This window comes from Microcaecilia unicolor, chromosome 1 (assembly GCF_901765095.1).
Source record: "Microcaecilia unicolor chromosome 1, aMicUni1.1, whole genome shotgun sequence".
NCBI lineage: Eukaryota > Metazoa > Chordata > Amphibia > Gymnophiona > Siphonopidae > Microcaecilia > Microcaecilia unicolor.
Genome location: NC_044031.1, coordinates 731,977,453 through 731,999,884, shown reverse-complemented (window position 1 = coordinate 731,999,884; position 22,432 = coordinate 731,977,453). Strand labels below are relative to the sequence as shown.

Below are 22,432 nucleotides of genomic sequence, written 5' to 3'. Positions count from 1 at the left end.
GGACAAGAGAACTTACCAGACAATGCCCACTGATGCAGACTCCGTCAGAGTCTGTGTGACACTTTGTCCCATCCAAAACACGTCCAAAATTGTAGTAAAAATTCTGTCCTTTGGCAAGACAGGTTAGGTCACACTCACTGTGTCCTGAAGGAGGAGACGAACATAACTATTAACTTACAGACCTTTTGATCCGTTTCCATAATTTACATTGAAGAAGCCTTTATCGTTCAGTAGACTAATGGTGCTTAGCTAATCCTTCTTGCAAATACACACGTGCAGCTTAAATAATGCACTTACGGTCATATATTACTGTAGAAGCACACGCAAAAACAGGGGACGACCACTGAAGTTCCAACTCGGGGATATTTATTGCCAAATCAAAAACCACTAACTAAACACCCAAGATATGACTCAACGCAGTCCTGCGTTTCGGCGCTAAAGGTGCCTGCTTCAGGAGTCTAAAATTTTAAGGGTGAATCCATGTACCAACCTGAATGGACGTCAGGATACAGCAAAATACGCAATCATCACCATCAAGAGAAAGTAGCGCTATCGGCTGACACAAAAAGCGTCAAAGCAAGAGGCAAACGATATGACGAAAGTCAGAAAAGCGATCTGCTGAGACGCAGTTCACCAAAAATGGAATTTCAGCGGTCGTCTCCTTTTTTGGGCGTTTCTGTGTTTGTTGTTTGCAAAAGTGGTCTCCTCTGCTTTTGTTTTTCTTCATATATTAATGAGAAATAAAGGTAAGGGTAATGCATTTGATATACCACCTTTCAAGGTGCAACTAAAGCGGTTTACATATTACTAGCCGTTGAGCCCGTGAAAACGGGCTACTTTTGGAATGGGGGGGTTTCCGAGCCCCCCCCCCAAGGTCGGTGCCGCCCCGCCCCCCCCCGGAGTCGCCGCCACCGCTGCCCCCGCCGCCCCTCCACCCGGCCCGAGCAGCACTGTAAACTTACATCAGCACGCAGCAGCAGGCACATCAGCAAAGCTGCCCTCAGGGCGGGCTTCCTTGTCCTGCCCTCGTGTGACGTAACGTCGGCGAGGGCGGGACAAAGGCAGAGAAGGAAGCCTGACGGCAGCTTTGCTGATATGCCTGCTGCTGCATGGTGATGTAAGTTCACAGTGCTCGGGCCAGATGGAGGGGCGGCGGCGACTCCGGGGGAGGGAGGAGGGGGAGCGGTTCTGACGTCTGCAGAATGCCAGTAGAGACTTCCCTCTCTGTCCCGCCCCCGTCATCACGTATTGACGCGGGGGCGGGGCAGAGAGGGAAGTCTCTACTGCACATTTGCGAGTGAGTACGGTCACTCGCCGTTTATATGTTTGATATGCAGGTACTTTCTCACCATTAGGGTTACCATATTTTGTCCTCTGAAAAAGAGGACACATGTCACGCCCCTGCCCCACCCCTGCACAACCACGCCCCTGCCCTACCCACACCACACCCCTTTCGGATCCTCATCCCACCCCCTGTCACATATTCCCGTCCCCTCCCCTCCCCCGGGTCACATATTCCCCTCACCTGCCCCCCGTCACCTCCCTTCCCCCTTGTCACATATTCCTCTCCCCTCCCCTTATTTACTATCTACTGCCCTGGTGGGCTAGTGACCTCTTCGAGGCAGGAAAGAGCCACCTCTTTCCTGCCTGGAGCGCTTCCTGCCCTTGCCCTGCATCCTTCTCGGTCTCGGTGGGGATTCAAAATGGCTGCCGAGAGTTGAAGCGGCCTCGCGAGACTTCAACTCTCGGCGGCCATTTTGAATCCCCAGCCGAGACCGAGAAGGATGAAGGGCAAAGCAGCGCTCCGGGCAGGAAAGAGGGGGCTCTTTCATGCCCTGAAGAGGTCACTAGACCACCAGGGCAGATGGTAAGTATGGGAAGGGGAGGGGAGACCCACGCGGCGCTGCCTGCCCGCTTGTTCAGAAATCCGGACAAACAGGTGGGCGGGGCAAAACCCGCCGGACGCCCCGGACATGCCCTCAAATAAAGAACATGTCCGGGGAAATCCGGACGAATGGTAACCCTACTCACCATCTAAGAAGCCCTTTTAGTAAAGCGTAGTAGGCCTAATGCAGGCCTACCGTGTGGTAAAAGGGCACTAAAGTGGGATGTGCTGAGGTGTCCCACAGTAGTTTGGGCAGCAGTGCTCACTACTCCCATGGTAAAAAAATATTCTTTATTTTTTTGCAATGGGAGGTGTATCTGGGTGTGGAGAGTAGGCATGCCTATGCTAATTGGGTAGCACGGGCACATTACCCAATTAGCACAGGAGTAGCACGGGTGCAGTTTCTGCCATCTAAATAGGTGGCAGTATGGGCTCCCTGCAGTAATGTCCATGTATGTGCTAATGGGAAAATTAGTGCATGGCCATTAAAAAAAGCTGACTGCGACCACGCAGCAAACCATAAGTATTATTTATTTATTATTATTTGTTATATTTGTATCCCACATTTTCCCACCTATTTGCAGGCTCAAAGTGGCTTACATAGTACCGGAGAGGCATTTGCGGAATCCGGTGTGAACAAATACAATGTGATGTTGTGGTAAGATACAGTTCATGTGGTACAGCCACATAAGGAATCGTAGAGCGGTAGAGTTGTGTTATGTTCATTACGTGCTTTAGTTTTGTGTGTGGCCGAGGTCAGGCATTTAAGTTGGATCGGTAGGATATGCCTTTTTAAACAGGTTGGTTTTTAGTGTTTTCTGGAAGTTTAGGTGTACATAAGCATTGCCACACTGGGACAGACCAAAGGTCCATCAAGCCCAGCGTCCAGTTTCCAACAGTGGCCAATCCAGGTCACAAAAACCTGGCAAGATCCTGAAAAAAAGTTCAATACATTTTATGCTGCTTATCCCAGAAATAAGCAGTGGATTTTCCCCCAAGTCAATTTAATAATGGTCTATGGACTTTTCCTTTAGGAAGCCGTCCATACCCATGCGCTAATCACAGCGCTAGAATACCTTAGTAAAAGGACTTCTAAGTTTTGTACCTGGGGCAATGGAGGGTTAAGTGACTTGCCCAGGGTCACAAGGAGCCGTACTGGGAATTGAACCCAGTTCCCCCATGGTTCTCAGCCCACTACACTAACCATTAGGTGCCTACTCTTTACCATCCAAGAAACTCCCCCCCCCCCCCCCCCCCCGATGCCTTCCCTCCATCCAACCATTGCAATTCCTTGATTGCAGAGAGAACAAATCTATTTCCTCCACTGCGTCTGTGCTTCCCTTTCAGCTATCCAGATCACTGGATTTCTAAAGAGATACAGTTACATCATTTCAAATTTGATCTCCTAAATAGGCAGGTAACTGAGCCTCCTGTCTTCGTTCTCTTGGATTACATAACGCAAGTACTCAGGAAAGTCTGCATCTGATGTTCCACTTTTTTTCGTCAGCCGCATATCTTGCTTGCAACTTAATTGTTTAACAAGCCAATCGGCACTGATAATTGGCCAATAACAAGCATTGGAACTAATTAGCACTAATTTGAATTTACACATGCAACTTTCCAAGCGTATTCTGTATAATGCATAAATTCTAACGCACAGATCTCACAAGGGCACGTGGCCAGGGGAGTGGCATGGGCAGTCCTAGAAACTGCACGCACGTTTATAGAATCCGTCCGATCTGTGCCTACGTTAAGTGCAGGCATTTATACCAGGTTTTAGTTGGCATAAATGGTCGTGTTTAAATATATTTGCCGGTCTGGGCGCTATGCGTATTCTATAAACTGTGCCTAATATTAGGCGTAGGTTATGGAATAGCACTAAGTGCATTTTTTTCCAGGCTGATTTTCCAGGCTGATGCAGTCCTTAGCGGCTACTGATGAATGAATATCAAGCTAATGCTAATTAGATACAGGGGAATTCATTTCTGTTTTATTCAATTATTGTCCTTTAGCCTCCCCCCCCCCCCACCCCAATTTTTTTTTTAAATTTCCTGTTTCTTCCCTTCAGAAAACTTAACTCGGACCAAAAAAAAATAGAAATAATCTTATCAGGAGAAAGAGATTGAGAATGAAGAAAAGGTACAGAGAAAGAACAGAAGAGAAAAGCCAATGTGGAGCTGATGCTAGTGTGGCCGTGGCACACTGGAACTCACAGCTCCCAAGAGACCACGAATTAGGCCATTTGCTCAGGATTTTGTACAGAGTCAGACCAACTGCAAATCAGGCCTGCCAACCCATGTAGGCCTTGACCACTCCTGGGCCACAGTAGATGTCTGTTGAGAGCCACAGTGTTATCCCAGACTGATAAGGGAGATTTAGAACATGGTGCATGGGCCGCCCACTACTGCTCCTGCTGTGTAAGAAACACTGGGGAGGTGGGGGGGAATGAGTCTCAGGCATTTCTGGCTGCTGTAGCCCTCACATATAGACATACTCTTTGCCTAGTTGAAACTGGGGTGGGTGATGGGTGGTGGGAGGTAGGGGTCTTCCAGCAAAGGGCGAGGATTCCAACAAGCTGCAGATAATAGAAAGGATGGTGACCTGGGAGGAGCCTCACCAGTAGGCCACTTCTGCTGACTCACCTGTTTGGAAGGGCACCCATTGATACTGATAATTTCCTAGGACATTCTTGTTGTTGTAAGCAGCACATTGGAGATGTCGGAAATCTGTGGATCCAGGGGGACAATCCTGAACAGAAAACAGTCATTCAGTCAGTTCTTCATGACTGCCAAAGAACGGGGCATCAGTTCAGCACTGAGTTTGGCAGGGAAGGAACCAGTAATATTTGCTTCATTTCTTTTTTCATTTTGTGCACAGGGATTTAATTTTTTCGACTTGAGGAAGGAAAAAAAATTCACAGAAAGACCTGGGCAAGCAAACACTTCTGCAAAACAGACTGTGGAACAACGAAAGAAAATTAAATCCTTGGGGAAAATGTGTAGTTCCAAAAGCATGCAAAAAAAAAAAACAAACCTGATTCACAGGCTAAATTCACTTTTAGAACCGGATTTGGGGAAAATTTAAGTCTGACCCTCAGTCATAAACTGACAGCAATAGCCAGTTCTACACTTTTAATTAGGGTTACCATATAGCTCCAGAAAAAGGAGGACGGATTGAGCCAGCCGGGTTTTACTTCCATTGCTGTCAATGGAAAGCAATGGAAGTAAAATCCAGCTGGCTCAATCCGTCCTCCTTTTTCTGGAGCCATATGGCACTCTGTCCTAATTAGATTGTAAGCTCTTTCGAGCAGGGACTGTCTCTTCATGTTCAAGTGTACAGTGCTGCGTACGTCTAGTAGCGCTATAGAAATGATAAGTAGTAGTAGTAATTAGAGATCATTGTCTATGTGTTGGGAGTGTGGGGGGGGGGGGGCGGAGGGAGGGAGTTACGGAGTGAGAGTGTGCGTGAGTGAGTGGGTATATATACTATATGTGTGTATATGGGGGAAGGGTTATGTGTCTGGATACGAGTATATGGCAGCATGTGTCCTAATAACTTTTTTTTGCCAACACCAAATTTCCTGATTTTCTAGAGATATAAAGACTCTGGCAGGGTTTTTTTTTTTCCTTTCAGATCCATACATCTGGTTGAACTGCAGATGTGGGCACCTGCGTGGGCTGGAAACTCGGCTCCTTCGTGTCTCGATTAAAATTACTACTGCTACTCATTACTATAGCACTGTACACATTATACGCAGGTGTTTTCTCTGTCCCTAGAAGGTTCACAATCTGAGAGGTCCTTTTACTAAGCAGCAGTAGGGGTAACGCGCAGGTAGCAAACACCAAATCGACCCTACCGCTGGGGTAGCGCAAGCGCCCGGTGGTAATTTTGAAGTTGGTGCACGATGTTTCCTGTGGTAGAAAATAATTTTCTATTTTCTACTGCAGAGGATGTTCCTGGCGGTAATCGACAGCGTGGCCACATTGCCGTGTGCTGCCTGATTACCGCATGAATAGCACACGAGCTCTTACCGCCAAGTAAATAGGTGGTGGTAAGAGCTCAGGAAGTAAACATCCATGCGCTACTTTTAATATTAGCACATGGCAGGGGCATAGCCAGAACTTGGCGGGAGGGGGGGCCAGAGTCCGAGGTGGGGGGGGGGCACTGTTTAGCCACCTCCCCCCCGCCGCTGACCCCTCCCTGCCATTTTGGACCCCCCCCCCCCCCACTGCCACCAAACCCCCACCCCCCCGTCTCTGCCGCCGCCAGGTACCTTGTTTGCTGACGGGGTCCCCAACCCCCGCCAGCCGAAGAGTCTTCTTCAGTGCCAGTAGACTCTGGCGCCTTCGCTGTGTGATGATCTGTTTCGAACTCCTGACGTCCTGCACTGTGTGTGTCCTGTATGTAGCCTCGTGCAGAACCTAAGGCGTCAGAAACAGATCATCACACAGCGAAGGCGCCGTAGTCGACCAGCGCTGAAGACTCTTCGGCTGGCGGGGGTCTTCTACTGGTGGGGCCTGGGGAGGACCCCCACCAGCCAAACCAGAGGTCCAGCTGTGTCTTCTCCTGGTCCTCCCCAGCCTCCAAGGGGGGCCTGGTGCCGGAGTTTTTTCTCTCCTGCTCCTGTCTGGACGTGATCACCCTGGTCCTGTCAGGAGCAGGAGAGAGAGAGAGAGACCCCAGCGCTGAGCCCCCCTTGGAGGCCCGGGGAATTTTGCTTCCTCTGCCCTCCCTCTCGGTGGCCCTACATCTGGTTAAGGGCTGAATACTGGCACTTATCTAGGTAAGTGCCTACTCCACCCGACTCCACCCCCAGACTGCTCACACAATAGCCAGTTTTGATTAGAGGGGGTATTCGGTGGCACTAGCCAGGTAAGTACCGCTGAATCTTCCCTTGGGGCCCAATCAGTGTGAGGTAACCAGATAAGAGCCTCTCTTAACCTGTTAACTCGCTTTGAATATCGATCCCCAAAATAATACTAATTATTCATTGCTGTGCTGAAGATCTAGTATAACCCAGGGGCGTATCTGCGTGGGGCCACAGGGGCCTGGGCCCCCGCAGATTTCGCCCTGGACCCCCCTACTGCCGCCGTGGGTACCTTTGCTGGCGGGGGACCCCAACCCCCACCAGCCGAGGTCCGCTTCCTCCTGCCGCTGCGAGGTTTTTTAAGTTCATCGGGATTCGTCCTCCGTCACTCTGTGCTGCTGTTCAAAGAAGCTGCTAGCTGAATGCAGTTTCGGACTGAGTCTGACGTCGCTGCTGCACGTTGTACATGAGTCTGACGTCCTGCACGTACAACGTGCAGCAGCAACGTCAGACTCAGTCCGAAACTGCATTCAGCTAGCAGCTTCTTTGAACAGCAGCACAGAGTGACGGAGGACGAATCCCGATGAACTTAAAAAACCTCGCAGCGGCAGGAGGAAGCGGACCTTGGCTGGTGGGGGTTGGGGTCCCCCACCAGCAAAGGTACCCACGGCGGCAGGGGGGGGGGTCGGAAATGGCAGCGGGGGGGGGGGGCTATAATGTGCCCCCTCACTCTGGCTTCGGCCCCCGCTACCGCCGACTTTCAGATACGCCCCTGGTATAACCTGGCTGATGCTCCTTATCCGGTGATATTCTGACTAGGACGCAGATAAATAATCAGATAAATTTAGGACATTCTGGGGCCTGCGCTGGTGTAGGTGCATGTTTTGGATGCACGCAGGTCCATTTTTTAGCATGTCTGGAATAAAAGGCCTTTTTTGTGGCCGAAAATGGACGTGCGGCAAAATTAAAACCAGTGCTCGTCCATTTTTGGCCTGAGACCTTACCGCCACTCATCGACTTAGCAGTAAGATCTCACGTGCAAACCGGGTGGTAAGCGTCAGTTTGCGTAAACTGCCAATTACCGCCGGGTAAGCGTCATGCAGTAAAAAAATAGAAAATATTTTCTACTGCGTGTTTTAGACGCGTGTCAAAAATGGAATTACCACCCGGGGCACACGGTAGCCGGGCAGTAGTTCCAATTTGACGAGCGTTGGAGCCTTAGTAAAAGGGCTCCTCTTCTTTCTACAAAGTGCTTCTTTATCTTATAGGAAAATACAGAACACGAGACACTGATTCAAAGTCCCTTTGCTGCATTTTGATAAAAAGCTGGAGGGAGATTCTATAGATGCAACTCGATAAATTTGGGCTCTCACCTGGGTACTGCAGACTCGGTACTGCCTTGGGCTTCCCTGGCACAGCTCACCTGCATCTTCCCTGCTGAAATAAGAAAGGATTAATAGCAAAGATCACCTGGGCTCCAAGATAGAGTTCGTATCTCCTATAATGCAATCTCGCTGTTGGTAGTTGCAAATGATATTACCAACTACTGCCCAGTAGCATCTATCCCATTAGTAGTCAAAATCATGGAAGGACTGGTGACCAAACAACTCAATGACTACATAAACAAATTCACTATACTACATGAGTCACAATCAGGATTTCGACCCCTACACAGCACCGAAACAGTACTACTCACTCTCCTAACCAAATTCAAGCAGGAAATAGAAATAGGCAAGAGCATTCTCCTCCTCCAATTTGACATGTCAAGTGCATTCGACATGGTTAACCATAACATACTGCTAAGACTCCTAGAATACTTTGGAATCAGTGGTGGCACTCTGAATTGGATTAAGGGTTTTCTAACCTGAAGAACATATCACGTGAAATAAAAAACAAACATATCATCACCGTGGAAACAAGGCTGCAGAGTTCCGCAAGGATCACCACTATCACTGATCCTTTTCAACCTCATGATGACTCCACTAGCCAAGACCCTATCTAGCCAAGGCCTCAACCCATTTATCTACGCTGATGACGTTACATTATACATCCCATACAAACATGATCTGGTGGAAATCACCAATGAAATCAAGCTAAGCCTAAACATGAACTCATGGGCAAATGCATTCCAACTAAAACTCAATACAGAAAAAACACACAGTCTCATCATCTCATCCCAATACAATACATACAAACCCACAAACATCAACACCCCAGGATACACCCTCCCTGTCTCAGACAACCTGAAAATTCTCAGAGTAACAATCGACCGTAACCTATCACTAGAGACCCAAGCGAAATCCACCATAAAGAAAATGTTTTTCTCAATGTGGAAACTCAAATGCGTAAAACCATTCTTCCCGAGGGAAATATTTTGCAACCTGGTACAGTCCATGGTATTAAACCATGCAGATTACTGTAATGGAATCTATGCAGGATGCAAGGATCAAACCATAAAGAAACTTCAGACCGCCCAAAACACAGCAGCCAGGCTTATATTTGGAAAAACACGTTTTGACAGTGCCAAACCACTCAGAGAAAAATTGCACTGGCTACCAATCAAAGAACGCATCACTTTCAAAATCTGCATGACTGTTCATAAAATTAGTTACAGCGAGGCACCGGGATACATGACAGACCTCATTGACCTGCCAACCAGAAACACCACAAAATCTGCACGATCATATCTAAACCTCCACTACCCAAGCAGCAAAGGACTCAAATACAAATCCACCTATGCAACCAGCTTTTGCTGCCTAAGCGCACAACTATGGAACGCATTGCCAAAAGCAGTAAAAACTACGCTCGACCACCTAAATTTTCAGAAAGCACTAAAGACAGACCTGTTCAGAAGAGCATACCCCACTGACCCAACATAAAAATACCGGTCACTTGCGACACAATACAACCAAAGACCGTAACTGACATTACCTGACTCTTCTTCCCCCTTTCCCTCTCTAAGTTCCCCCCAACTGTTTCCTACCATACATATACCTCATTGTACCACAATATCATAAGTACATAAGTATTGCCACACTGGAAAAGACCAAAGGTCCATCAAGCCCAGCATCCTGTTTCCAACAGTGGCCAATCCAGGTCACAAATACCTGGCAAGATCCCAAAAAGTACTTTGTATTCATTCATACTATATATTTGTTCAGACCGTAATCAGTTAACGCCGTTAACGGTTATATGTAAGCCACATTGAGCATGCAAAAGGTGGGAAAATGTGGGATACAAATGTAACAAATAAATAAATAAAATCTCTCACTAAAGCAAGCTCAGAAGTTCAGGGTAAGCAGGTGTCTTTTAGGAGGTAATTGTCAAGGAGAAGTAAGTAAGTGCAATACACCTTTGGAGTTCAGAACTGCATTATACTGTGATAATGATGGTGCATCATACCCTAAGTATGAATGAGTACACGGGACATCCTAGCAAGTGATTGCAAGATTGCATTATAGGAGGTAATTTTATCACTGTGCACGTTGCTAAAAAGCATGTGCTCATTTTCCTCTGTGTCGGATTATCAAAGCAAAAACCTGTGCATATTTCCAGTTTGAACAGTAGTTCAGGAAGACTACTGAACCCGCCTTCGGAGCAATGCCTCAAGCAGCAGGTACCCCTGCACTTACTCAGGCTGTAGGGTGTATTCAGTATGTTTGTTCTAGCAAGAAAGGTGCTACATACATAGTAAATGACGGAAGAAAAAGACCTGCATGGTCCATCCAGTCTGCCCAACAAGATAAACTCATATGTGCTACTTTTTGTGTATACCTTTCCTTGATTTGTACCTGGTACTTAAATGCTAGGCCACCCTTCAAGGGTGGGGTGATCACTGAGGGACCCACCCCACAATAGCCAGGCCCCCTGCAACCAGTCACAGAACCTATGACAAGGCAGAATTGGTGTGTAGAGCCTTAGCTCTTTCATTAAAACTTGGGGTCCATGGGTCAATTACAGCAGACAAAGGTGCTGGTACTCAGTACCCCCAAGTACCCCCTCAAAAAAAGCCCCGGGTGTATTTTAACGGAAGCAGTTTTGGAAAAGACCATTTTTTTTGCACATAAAGTGCTGCTTTACCGGTGGAAATGTCTTTGAAAATGACCCTCACAGGGAGCCATAGAAGCCAGCTCTGTGGGTACTGTGGCTGCTCGAGCACCTCCATTATTGAGCAAACTTTTGACGGTGTCCAGGAAGGGTAGTTTTCCATTGGGTTTAGCACTCCTAATCATTTTGAAAGGTTGACTCCTACGTAGGGAGCGATATTATAACAGATGTGAGCATGTGGAGCCGCATTTTAGGTATGCAAATGGGTTCATATACACTTGCTGGGAGGTACATGCACTATTGGTGTTTCTGGGGGTGGGATTCACATACACACAGGTATTTTATAAAATACAAGCATATGCGCCTGTTCTTACCAGCAGAAGTGTAGCTGGGTTGAGGGCGTGGGTGGGAGCGGACAGCAGACTGCTGATGGTGCTGGCACATATTTTGAACACGACAGATTGTGTCAAAAATAAGCACCGGCAGCGTCGGAAGTCCGTTTGGGGGAGCGGCCACTCTCCTGGCGACCCTCCTAGCTATGCCTCTGCTCACCAGTCGCCTTGGATCAGCTGTAAATGTGCCGCCTACTTTCCCTGGAGTCAGGGCTGGTGTTAGACATTCAGGGAACCAGGGCAGAACCGGGGAGGGGGGGGGGGGAGGGCAAAGGCTGGCCTTCGACATGTGCCTCCATTAGTCTTGAGGCAGGTTTCAGCGTGCTTGTCTGATATTGCTGTCTGGATGTCTCAACGCCATCTGAAATTAAATATGACCAAAACCGAGCTTCTCATTTTCCCCCCCAAACCCACCTCCCCGCTCCCCCCGTTTTCTATTTCTGTTGATGGCTCTCTCATTCTCCCTGTCTCCTCAGCTCGAAACCTTGGGGTCATCTTTGACTCTTCTCTCTCCTTCTCTGCTCATATCCAGCAGATTGCCAAGATCTGTCGTTTCTTTCTTTACAACATCCGTAAAATCCGCCCCTTTCTTTCCGAGCACTCTACCAAAACCCTCATCCACACCCTTGTCACCTCTCGTTTAGACTACTGCAATCTGCTTCTTGCTGGCCTCCCACTTAGTCACCTCTCCCCTCTCCAGTCGGTTCAAAACTCTGCTGCCCGTCTCATCTTCCGCCAGGGTCGCTTTACTCATACTACCCCTCTCCTCAAGACCCTTCACTGGCTCCCTATCCGTTTTCGCATCCTGTTCAAACTTCTTCTACTAACCTATAAATGTACTCACTCTGCTGCTCCCCAGTATCTCTCCACACTCGTCCTTCCCTACACCCCTTCCCGTGCACTCCGCTCCATGGATAAATCCTTCTTATCTGTTCCCTTCTCTACTACTGCCAACTCCAGACTTCGCGCCTTCTGTCTCGCTGCACCCTACGCCTGGAATAAACTTCCTGAGCCCCTACGTCTTGCCCCATTCTTGGCCACCTTTAAATCTAGACTGAAAGCCCACCTCTTTAACATTGCTTTTTGACTCTTAACCACTTGTAACCACTCGCCTCCACCTACCCTCCTCTCTTCCTTCCCGTTCACATTAATTGATTTGATTTGCTTACTTTATTTTTTGTCTATTAGATTGTAAGCTCTTTGAGCAGGGACTGTCTTTCTTCTATGTTTGTGCAGCGCTGCATACGCCTTGTAGTGCTATAGAAATGCTAAGTAGTAGTAGTAGGTTTGGTGCCTCCTATGGTATGGGGGCCCAGGGCAATTGTCCTGTTTTCCATCCCCTAACGCTGGTCCTGCCTGGCATCATTTTATAAAAGCACACACGTAGGCCTTTCCTTGTTAAAAAATCTATCCTCCACAGCGGACACATTACACAAATACATTATAAAAGATGACTTCAGTGTTCTTCTGACAGGGCAATGTACATGCACATCATGCAGCAGGAGCACAAAGATCCTCAGTCATGTTGCATTAAGAGGGTACATGAATGTGTAAAGCCTGCATGGATACCCCTGACTATGTAGCAGGGTGTAAGAGGCGTGAGATTCCAGCGGCAGCTAATCACACTTGTCTTCGCGTGACAGGAGACGAAACCTCTCTGCAGCTTCTGATATTGGACCTGTGTCCTGTATTCATCCCAATTCTAAAAGTACAGTAAACATTTTCCAGGAAGCCCAGCAGGGGCCTGGGGATGGCTCCTGGTTGAGAGTTTTTTGGATCTAGAGATATCCTGTTTTTATTCTAAAAAAGCAGGGAGCACATCCTGTTTGCCAGTAAAAGAGATCATTTAATCCTGTTTATTAAGCATATCATGTTATTAAAACTGCAGCACTAGCAACAGCATTGTGCAGATAATTTAGTTGGCAATTAAAACAGACAGACACGCTCGCTAAGATCCCTCATTTTTGTTCTGTGTCAACGGTGAGCCTGTTGGAGTTAAGCAACTGAAGGTTTTAACTTGCATATTAAAAATATAAACGTTCGCATATTCAGTTAAAAAACAATTAATGGACTGCACCAAAGAATAGTAAGTTGATATTCAAGTGCCATGGTCTGTATTGCTTTTAAACACTGGCTTTTACGTTATTTTGTTTACACAGCTGAAGCTGGAGGAGGTGGGTGGAAAGGGGTCTCCCAGCAATGGGCAAGGATTCTAACCAGCTGTACATAACCAGTAAAGGGGGAGGGGGGGAGAGGATGGTGACTCCCACTGAGCTGACTTGGGAAGAGCCACACCAGTAGGCCACTACTGCTGACTCGCCTGCATGGAATAGGACCCTGCTGAAAGTGATCATTTCCTAGGGTATTACAGTTATAGGCAAGATGTTGGAAATCCACAGAAGCAGAAGTGCTGCTACTAACTGGATAGCCAGTGATATTCAACCACTAACCATGTAGCTCTACAGAAGGGGCATAGCATAGTCGTGAGTAGGTCTGGTCCCACCACTTTCAGCTCAGGTCCGCCCAGCGGCAGCACACACCATTGGTGTAGCTGGAGGGACCCCTAGGCCCTGCCAGTTGAAGACATCCTCAGCCAAACACCGTCGCAGTCAGCAGCTGAGCTCCCAGTCACTCACGCTGGTACCACGCGCGTGCTCAGCTCATGCACGGGGTGGCAGAATCAGTGGCTTGGAGCATAGTTGCCGATTTCCACGGTGTTCTGATGGCTTGGGGGTTCAGGCTGAGGATGTCTTCAGCAGGGTTTCCAACCCGCCAAAATATTTAAGTTTATTCATAGACAACAGTGATGTGCTCAACCCAGTTCCTCTCATGAGGGCTCTCACTGCTACACAAATCTTGTCAAATAATGTGCAGGGTCTCATGAGAGCCTTTAGGAGACCCATCTGTCATACCACTGCTAAAACTGTACCATTGTAAGTGGGACAAAGAAGAGAAACAGGTGGCTGTATGTCTCTTGTAAAGTGCACTCTCTTTTTTGGAGAGGTGAACACCATATCGACGGTTGTATAGGAGATATATTTTGGAGAGAAATATCCAGTCCCCGTTCTGTTCACTGTAGGCCAGCTGGGGTGAAATTACCTGCTTAGGCATTGTCTGGTCCGCACTGACACTCCACCGCCACACGTCTGGGAACAAGGGGACCAGCTTCTCCAAGGACTCCACCCATTATTGAACCCGAAGGAGACACTTTGCTGATGCCTCTGACCCTGCAAGGAATACAGTTGGATCAGTATGTTCTGTTTGTTGGAGGTCCAGGATACTTTGGGGTAGGGAATTGTGTGGACACGGGGCATTCACATCTAGTAAGAGCTCATGCAGGAAGATGGGGGAGGTGATATAGAACCTTCCCACATTAAGTAATACCCTAATCCCTTATTCAAGGGCGGACTGACCATTTGGGCAACCGGGCAGTGCTCGAGGGTCCAGAGGCTCTAGGGGGCCCAGAGGCTGTGCCTGGATGCCTGGTGCACCGCTGGTAATCTAGTGTCCTCAGGGGGAGAGGGAACATGCTCTTTCATGCCCGTCCCACTGGGCTGCTGCTGTTCCCCCCACCCCCCACCCCCGCCCGGCACCACTGTATTTTAAAAATGGTGGCCGAGACTCCCTGCGGAAGTCTCACGAGACTGTTGAGATCTGCGAGACTACTGCAGGAAGTCTTGGCCGCCATTTTGAAAACACGGCAGTGCTGGCAGGCAGGAGGATAATGGCGGCACAGCGGGCAGGAAAGAACATGCCCCCCTCCCCCGGCAGAGGCTACCAGACTACAAGGACCCCTCAGGTAGGATCGGAGCAGTGGGGATGGCATCTGCGGCAGCAGGGGCGGCAGGGGGGGGTGTTGGGCAGTGGCCAGGTGGGTGGCCCAGACCACCCTCAGTCTGCTCATGCCCTTATTTGTCTTGTTTGTCAATCTTGAATAGATTGTAAACTCTGTTGAGCAGGGATTGTCTCATGTGCGTTTAGGGCTCAATTCTATATATGGTGCTGAAAAATCAGCACTGAAAAATGGACTATTCTATAAGTTGTGCTTAAAATTAGGAGTGGTTTATAGAATAGCACTTACTTCCGGGACTCGCGTATCACTTTAGGTGCAGCCATTTGCACCGACTGAACTGTGGTGCAAATGTACGCTTCTAAATTGGGTGCGTATCCCCCGTATTCTACAACAACATGTGTAAATGCTAGGAGCGCCCCCGTCCTGCCCATGACCCTCCTATTTCTGTACCCCTTTTGTTTATTCTCACCTAAAAATTGAGATTTGGACATGTGCGTTGGTATCATAGACCTAAGGGGCCCTTTTATGAAAGTGTGTTAGGGGGGTGGGAACTGGGCGTGGCCCGTACACTGCCATTAGTGCAGGGTGCTTACAGCATGCTGTCGCTTGTGCAGTTAGCGTGGGTTCACTTACTGCAGAGGAGGTGTTAAGGGGTAATTCTGTAATACAGGTGCTAACATTTAAATGTATTTTATGCACACAAATGTTTAGAACACTAACGTACATGTGCATACACGTGTATCTACTAGCATGCCGCCTACGTGAGTAATTCCCATCCCGCCTGACCAATAATGATTCTCTTCGTAACTCTCCAACAATGAATCATGTAAACAGTTTCGAATCTCCTAAGGTCTTAACCTACTACTACTACTACTTATCATTTCTATAGCGCTACAAGGCATACGCAGCGCTGTACACCATACACAAAAGACAGTCCCTGCTCAAAGAGCTTACAATCTACATAAGACAGGTAACAGACAGAACAATTAAGGGTAGGGAATAAAGAGGTGAGGATAAAGGACAGGGCAAGTGAGTTAGGAGTCAAATGCAGTTCAATTCTCCCGTGAGAAACCCCAACAGACTCTTGCTATCTCTATCGAACTGTTAACCCCACTCACTGTCTCTACCAATCTGTTAACTCCAGTTGATACCTTGTGATCAACCCCATTGTTCCTTGAAAGCCACACTGAACCTACCAGTAGATGGGAAAAAGGGGGAAACAAATGCAATAAATAAATAAATAAATAACTAGTGTGTGTGCAATGGAGCGTCTGCACGGGCAGGAGCTAAACTTAAATGCCTAACTTATACGATACCGTAAGCTACGCATACTCCTGCCACACTTAGGCATAAAGGTTAGGCAGGTTAATAGTTAATACCCAATTAGGCTGGTATTCTATGAAGCAACATAGACGCTAATGTTCATTTATAGAATACGTTTCAAGTGTCAAGTTTTATTCTGTTTTGATATATTTATTTATTTATTTGTTTGTTGCATTTGTTGACCCATGACCCACACACACTCCCTAGAAGTTGCCTGCAACAGAAATTGCATGCACAGCTTCTAGAAGAGTGACTAAGGTCAGCTGTACACACAACTGTCAACTGGTATCAATTAAAACCAAATTAAGCCAATAATTGGTTGTCAACTCCAATCAACTGCCAATTATTAAATTAAGTTGTACACTAAGGGGTGAATTCTATACATGGTGCAGAAAAAAAAAGCGCTATTCTATAAGCCACGCTTAAAGTTAGGTGTGGTTTATAAAACAGTGCTTATGCCCGAGAATCATGTCTAACTTTAGGATGGCCATTTGTACCAACTGAAATGTGGTGCAAATGTACGTGCCTATATTAGGGGCCAGATTTTATATAGGGCGCCTAGAAAATCTGTGCATTAAAACGTATGCCTAGGCGTATTCTCTAAAGTACATCTAAATTTTATAGAATGGGCTTAAACTTTTGCGCAGTATACAGAATACGCCGAGCACCTCTCCACGTGACCAAATGTTGTCATGTCCATTTAGGCCATGTTTTACTTGGCGTAAATACCGGTGTGTAGATTTAGGCGCAGAGGGCCATATTCTATAACAGTGCACGTAAATTTTGGAATGCCCACAAAATGCCCATTCTCCTGCCCATAACCATGCTCCTTTTTTGCTGTGCGCATTAGAATTTAGGCGCTCTGCATTACAGAATACACTTAGTGAGTTGTGCTGTAAATTCTAATTATGGTCAATTAGTGCTGATTATCGCTTGTTAAAAGCTGTTATCAGTGCTGATTAGGTGGTTAAGCCAATAAAGTTATGTGCATTGTTATAGAATACACTTGGATTTTGGTGTGGAATGCTAGGCGTGATATATAGAATCTAGAGGTAGGTGAGTAAGCCTCCCCTTTTTTTTTACTCATGCATAAAATTTAGACACAGATCCCACGCCTACATTTACACACATATATTCAAATTAAATCTAATTAGTGCCAATAACTGCTTGTTAAACACCCAATTAGCACTAATTAGCTCATTAATTAAATTGTGCATGTGCCCAAATTTGCGCAAACAATTTTTGGCAACTTTTACAGAATTAAGGGGTAAGCATAAAGTTGGGTGCCCAATTTTATACAGTTACGGGGTGCAAGACTAATTTTATAGAATCATTTTGTGCATCTATGCCAATACAGCCGCATTATGGGGGTAACTCAGTAAGGAGGTGGCTAAGGATGTAAAAGACTTGAAGCGGTTCAGAGAAAAGCTATAAAAATAGTATGGGACTTGCGTAGAAAGACGTACGAGGAGAGACTTGCTGACATGAACAAGTATACCCTGGAGGAAAGGAGAAACAGGGGTGATATGATACAGACATTCAAATATTTGAAAGGTATTACTCCACAAACAAACCTTTTCCAGAGACAGGAAGGAGGTAGAACTAGAAGGCATGAATTGAAGCTGAAAGGGGACCAACTCAGGAATAATGTCAGGAAGTATTTCTTCACTGAGAGGGTGGTAGGTACCTGGAATGCCCTCCCACAGGAGATGGGGGAGATGCAAACGGTAACGGAATTCAAAAATGCATGGGATAAACACAAAGGAATCCTGATTGGAAGGAATGGATTCAAAGAAGCTTAGCGGAAATTAGGTAGCAACACCACTAATTGGGAAGCAAAGCCAGTGCCGGGCAATACTTCTACGGTCTGTGCCCTGATTGTGGCTGAATAGATTTGATTGGGCTGCAGTGGAGCTTTTCAAGGGCTTCAACAAATTCAGAAATTTAGAACAAGGACAGTGCTGGGCAGACTTCTACAGTCTGTGCCCTGAAAATGGCAAGGACAAATCAAGATCAGGTACACATATGAAGTATCACATCATACCTTATACTATGAGTTTATCTTGTTGGGGAGATTGGCTGGACCATATAGATCTTTCGCTGCCATCATCTACTATGTTACTATCAGGCTCATTTTCGAAAGAGAAGGACGCCCATCTTTCAACACAAATCGGAAGATGGGCATCCTTCTCACAGAGTCGTCTAAATCGGTATAATCAAAAGCCGATTTCGGACATCCCCAACTGCACTCTGTCGCAGGAATGGCCAAAGTTCAGGGGGGCGTATCGGAGGCGTAGTGAAGGTGGGACTTGGGCGTGCCTAACACATGGATGTCCCTGACCCATAATGGAAAAAAAGGGCGTCCCTGATGAGCACTTGGACAACTTTACCTGGTCCTGTTTTTATTACGACCAAGGCACAAAAAGGTGGCTGAAATGACCAGATGACCACTGGAGAGAATAAGAGATGACCTTCCCTTACTCCCGCAGTGGTCACTAACCCCCTCCCACCCTCAAAAAACATCTTTCAAAATATTTTTTGCCAGCCTCAGATGTCATACTCAGGTCCATCACAGCAGTATGCAGGTCCCTGGAGCAGTTTTAGTGAGTGCAGTGCACTTCAGGCAGGCAGACCCAGCCCCATCTCCCTCCCTACCTGTTACGTTTGTGGAGGAAACAGCGAGCCCTCCAAAACCCACCAGAAACCCACTGTACCCACATCTAGGTGCCCCCCTTCACCTGTAAGGGCTATGGTAGTGGTGTAAAGTTGTGGGTAGTGGGTTTTAGGGGGGGTTGGGGGGCTCAGCACACAAGGTAAGGGAGCTATGCTCCTGGGAGCATTTTATGAAGTCCACTGCAGTGCCCCCTAGGGTGCCCAGTTGGTGTCCTGGCATGTCAGGGGGACCAGTGAACTAGAAATGTTGGCTCCTCCCGTGACCAAAGGCTTGCATTTGGTCATTTCTGAGATGGGCGTCCTTGGTTTCCATTATCGGCAAAAATCAGAAACGACCAAGTCTAGGGATGAGCATCTCTAAGGACGACCTAAATTTCAAGATTTGGGCATCCACGACCGTATTATCGAAACGAAAGATGAACGTCCACCTTGTTTGGACGTTTTGTGAGGACGTCCTCAACAAAACTTGGGCGTCCCTTTCGATTATGCCCCTCTATGTTGCTAGAGCTGTGCTGAATGGCATATTTTACTATTTGGATGAATACGGATAATGAAACATGTTATTTGGCTGAATACAAATACTGAATATGAATAACAGGCAGTGAGCTTTAAAATAACAAATGATAAAAGAAGCAACGTGAAGTCAGTAGAATTTAGCACAGTTTAGCCCTAGATTATTTGTATTTGAATTTAAATCACTATTTGGGGTCAAATAGAATTGAATATGAATATTCGGTAAAGCCATAGCACTATACATTATTATCACTTACACATGTATATGAACCTATATGCTTGTAAATGACAATAATCCAATCAAGCGCTATCATGTAAGTACACACGTATCATCAACATTGCATACTTTGGAGAAGGGTGTTCACATTTGTGCAAATAACTTATACAATACTATAAAATTTTACATGCATATCGCCAGAATCTAATGAAGAAACAGAGAGGCGATGATCTGAAAACAGCACAGAGCAGACAAGTAGATGTAGAAAAGGCACAATTTTATTCAAAACACAGCATCTGACGTGGCCACATTTCACCTTGACAGGCTGCATCAGGGGTAGGACTAAAGGAGATTTTTCAACAACTTTCTCCAAAAGCCAAAATCAATCTCAACAGATTCAGCACTCCCGAAACAAGGAAGAAGCACTTCTGCTTGACAGTAGTAATACAGAATCAAGCAGTGGTGTAGCTATGGGTGGGCCTGGGTGGGCACAGGCCCACCCATTCTTGCCTCGGGTACACCCAGTCTAGTGGCCCATAAAGCAATGAGGATTGGAGGTGCCTCATACCTCTCTCTCTCTCTTGCCCTCAAGGCAGCTGCCAGTCTCTCTCTAAATTCCCCACCCCTGCCCCTATCTACCTTTGAGCTATTGCCAGCTGTGATTCCTGTAATCAACCTGCGCAAGCCTCGCAGGCTTTCCTCTACCACATCATCCTGCCCTCGATTACAATATTTCCTGTTTCTTCACTGGCGGGGACGCGGTAGAGGGAAGCCTGCAGGGCTGGCGCAGGCTGCTTACTAGAATCACTGCTGGTGACAGCTTGGAGGTAGACCGGGGAGGGAGAGCGGAGCAGATGCCAGTGGGGGAAGGGAGGAAGGAAAGGGGGGGGGGGAGAGAAAGGAATAGATGCTTGGAAGGGGGAGGGAAGAGGAGTGGATTCTGGGAGGGGGAGAGGGAAAAGCATAACGATAGCAGAGGCAGAGGGAAAGTTGAACCAAAAAACTGTATGTATGGACAGGGGTGGGAATGGGAAGGGCCCACCCGGGTTAACTCAAGTCCCACCCAAAATAACAGGTCTGGCTATGCTCCTGGACTCAAGCATTTACATCAGCTCTATGGCTACTGTAAACACTTGCACATGGACAAATAGTGCTCATGTTCATATACTTGGAGTGGAGGAGTAGCCTAATGTTAGTGCAGAGGCCTGGGGAGCTGGGTTCAATTCTCATTGTGGCTTCTAGTGATCCTGTGTAAATCTCTTACCCCTCTGTTGCCCCAGGTACCAAAACCTAGATTGTAAACCCACTAGGGACAGAGAAAGTGCCTGTATATTATGAATGTAAACTGCTTTGGTTGTACTTTGATTCTTTTTATGCTACTCTTTTACACAGGAAAGTAGGTGCCTAGAATAGGCTCCAATTAAGCACATCTTCCCACCCCAAGACACTTAAATGTAGGCTCCTCTTTATAGAATTGTTCACTCAGTATACTGCACAACCTCTGGAAAGAAAGTTGTACGTCTTACAAAAATCTGCAATAAAGTTAGTTGAAGCAGCCCGTATCAGTCTCTGCTATCTGTGGTGAAATATGGAATCTACAACTGGACCTTCCCCCTACCAGAGAGAACCGATCCCTTGGAGAAGAGCGTGCACGTGTTGAGTGAAAGAGGGGGAAAGACCAGGAGAAAAATAAATGTTCTGTAAGTCCTTCAAGCTAAGAGAGGCCTAATGGACAACCCGAGACATATGAACATAAGCATTGCCATACTGAGACAGATCAAAGGTCCATTAAGCCCAGTATCATGTTTCCAACAGTAGCTAATCAAGGTCACAAGTACCTAGCAAGATCCCAGAACGGTAAGAGAGATTTTATGTTGCTTATCCCAGGAATAAGCAGTGGATTTTCCCAAATCCATCTAAATAATGGCTTATGGACTTTTCTTTTAGGAACGTGTCCAAACATTTTTTAAAACCCTGCTATGCTAACTGCTTTTACCATGTTCTCTGGCAATGAATTACAGAGTTTAATTACACGCTGAGTGAAGAAATATTTTCTCTGATTTGTTTTAAATTTACTACTTAGTAGCTTCATTGGTGCCCCTTAGTCCTTGTATTTTTGGAAAGTGTAAACAAGGGATTCACGTCTACCCATTCCACTTCACTCAGTATTTTATAGAGACAAGGTACTTCTTACACTGGAATGTGCAAGAAAGACATGCAGGAGAACTGAAGAACAGCTTGCACCAGGCTGTGTCTGGAGCAGAGTTTCAATTTTAATAGCAGGATATAAGAGAAGTATGAAGTCTAAATAATGAAGATTTCAACATAAAAACTAACTTCATAAAAGATGTGAAGAAAGCTGAAGAGCTGGGCAAAAGACAGATAGTATAAACAGATGGCCATTATCCGAGGTAGAAATGATCGGACAATTTCTTTAATGCTAAACATGATTAAAAGAACTGATGCATGTTGTCAGTGTGTTTGTGTTTGACTGTATTTTCAGACATTTGCTAAACGTGAAATGAAGTGAAGAGAAAAAAGTGTACTTTGATATAATCTCTCTATATAAAACGCACCTCCAACGTTCTAATGAAGCCTCAGAAATTTCCGAACAAAATTGAAGTTGTGTAGATCACATAAGTGTCTGTCCCGCCCTCGTGTCACCACGTGATGACGTTGAGGGCTGGGCAATGACACTCACCCAATCGCATCGCTCACCCGCCCCACCCTCAAGGATGGGTAAAGAAAAAAAAAAGAGGAACTTCACTCAGCAATGCCGCCG

The 22,432-nt window shown here is 46.6% G+C and overlaps 1 protein-coding gene across 2 annotated transcripts in view; it reads right to left on the bottom strand.

The window, feature by feature from the left end:
* LOC115459847 (ADAMTS-like protein 5) overlaps positions 1–22,432 on the bottom strand; it is a 105,724-nt gene that overhangs the window by 60,007 nt on the left and 23,285 nt on the right. Inside the window, exons 3-6 of one of the 2 annotated variants that reach the window (XM_030189646.1) lie at positions 14,231–14,358; positions 8,066–8,126; positions 4,528–4,633; positions 17–144 (exon numbers count right to left, since the gene is read on the bottom strand). In XM_030189646.1, coding sequence (XP_030045506.1) covers positions 17–144; positions 4,528–4,633; positions 8,066–8,126; positions 14,231–14,358 — 423 coding nt within the window. Of the gene's footprint in view, positions 1–16; positions 145–4,527; positions 4,634–8,065; positions 8,130–14,230; positions 14,359–22,432 lie in introns of both variants that reach the window. The other variant, XM_030189645.1, reaches the window with a different exon arrangement.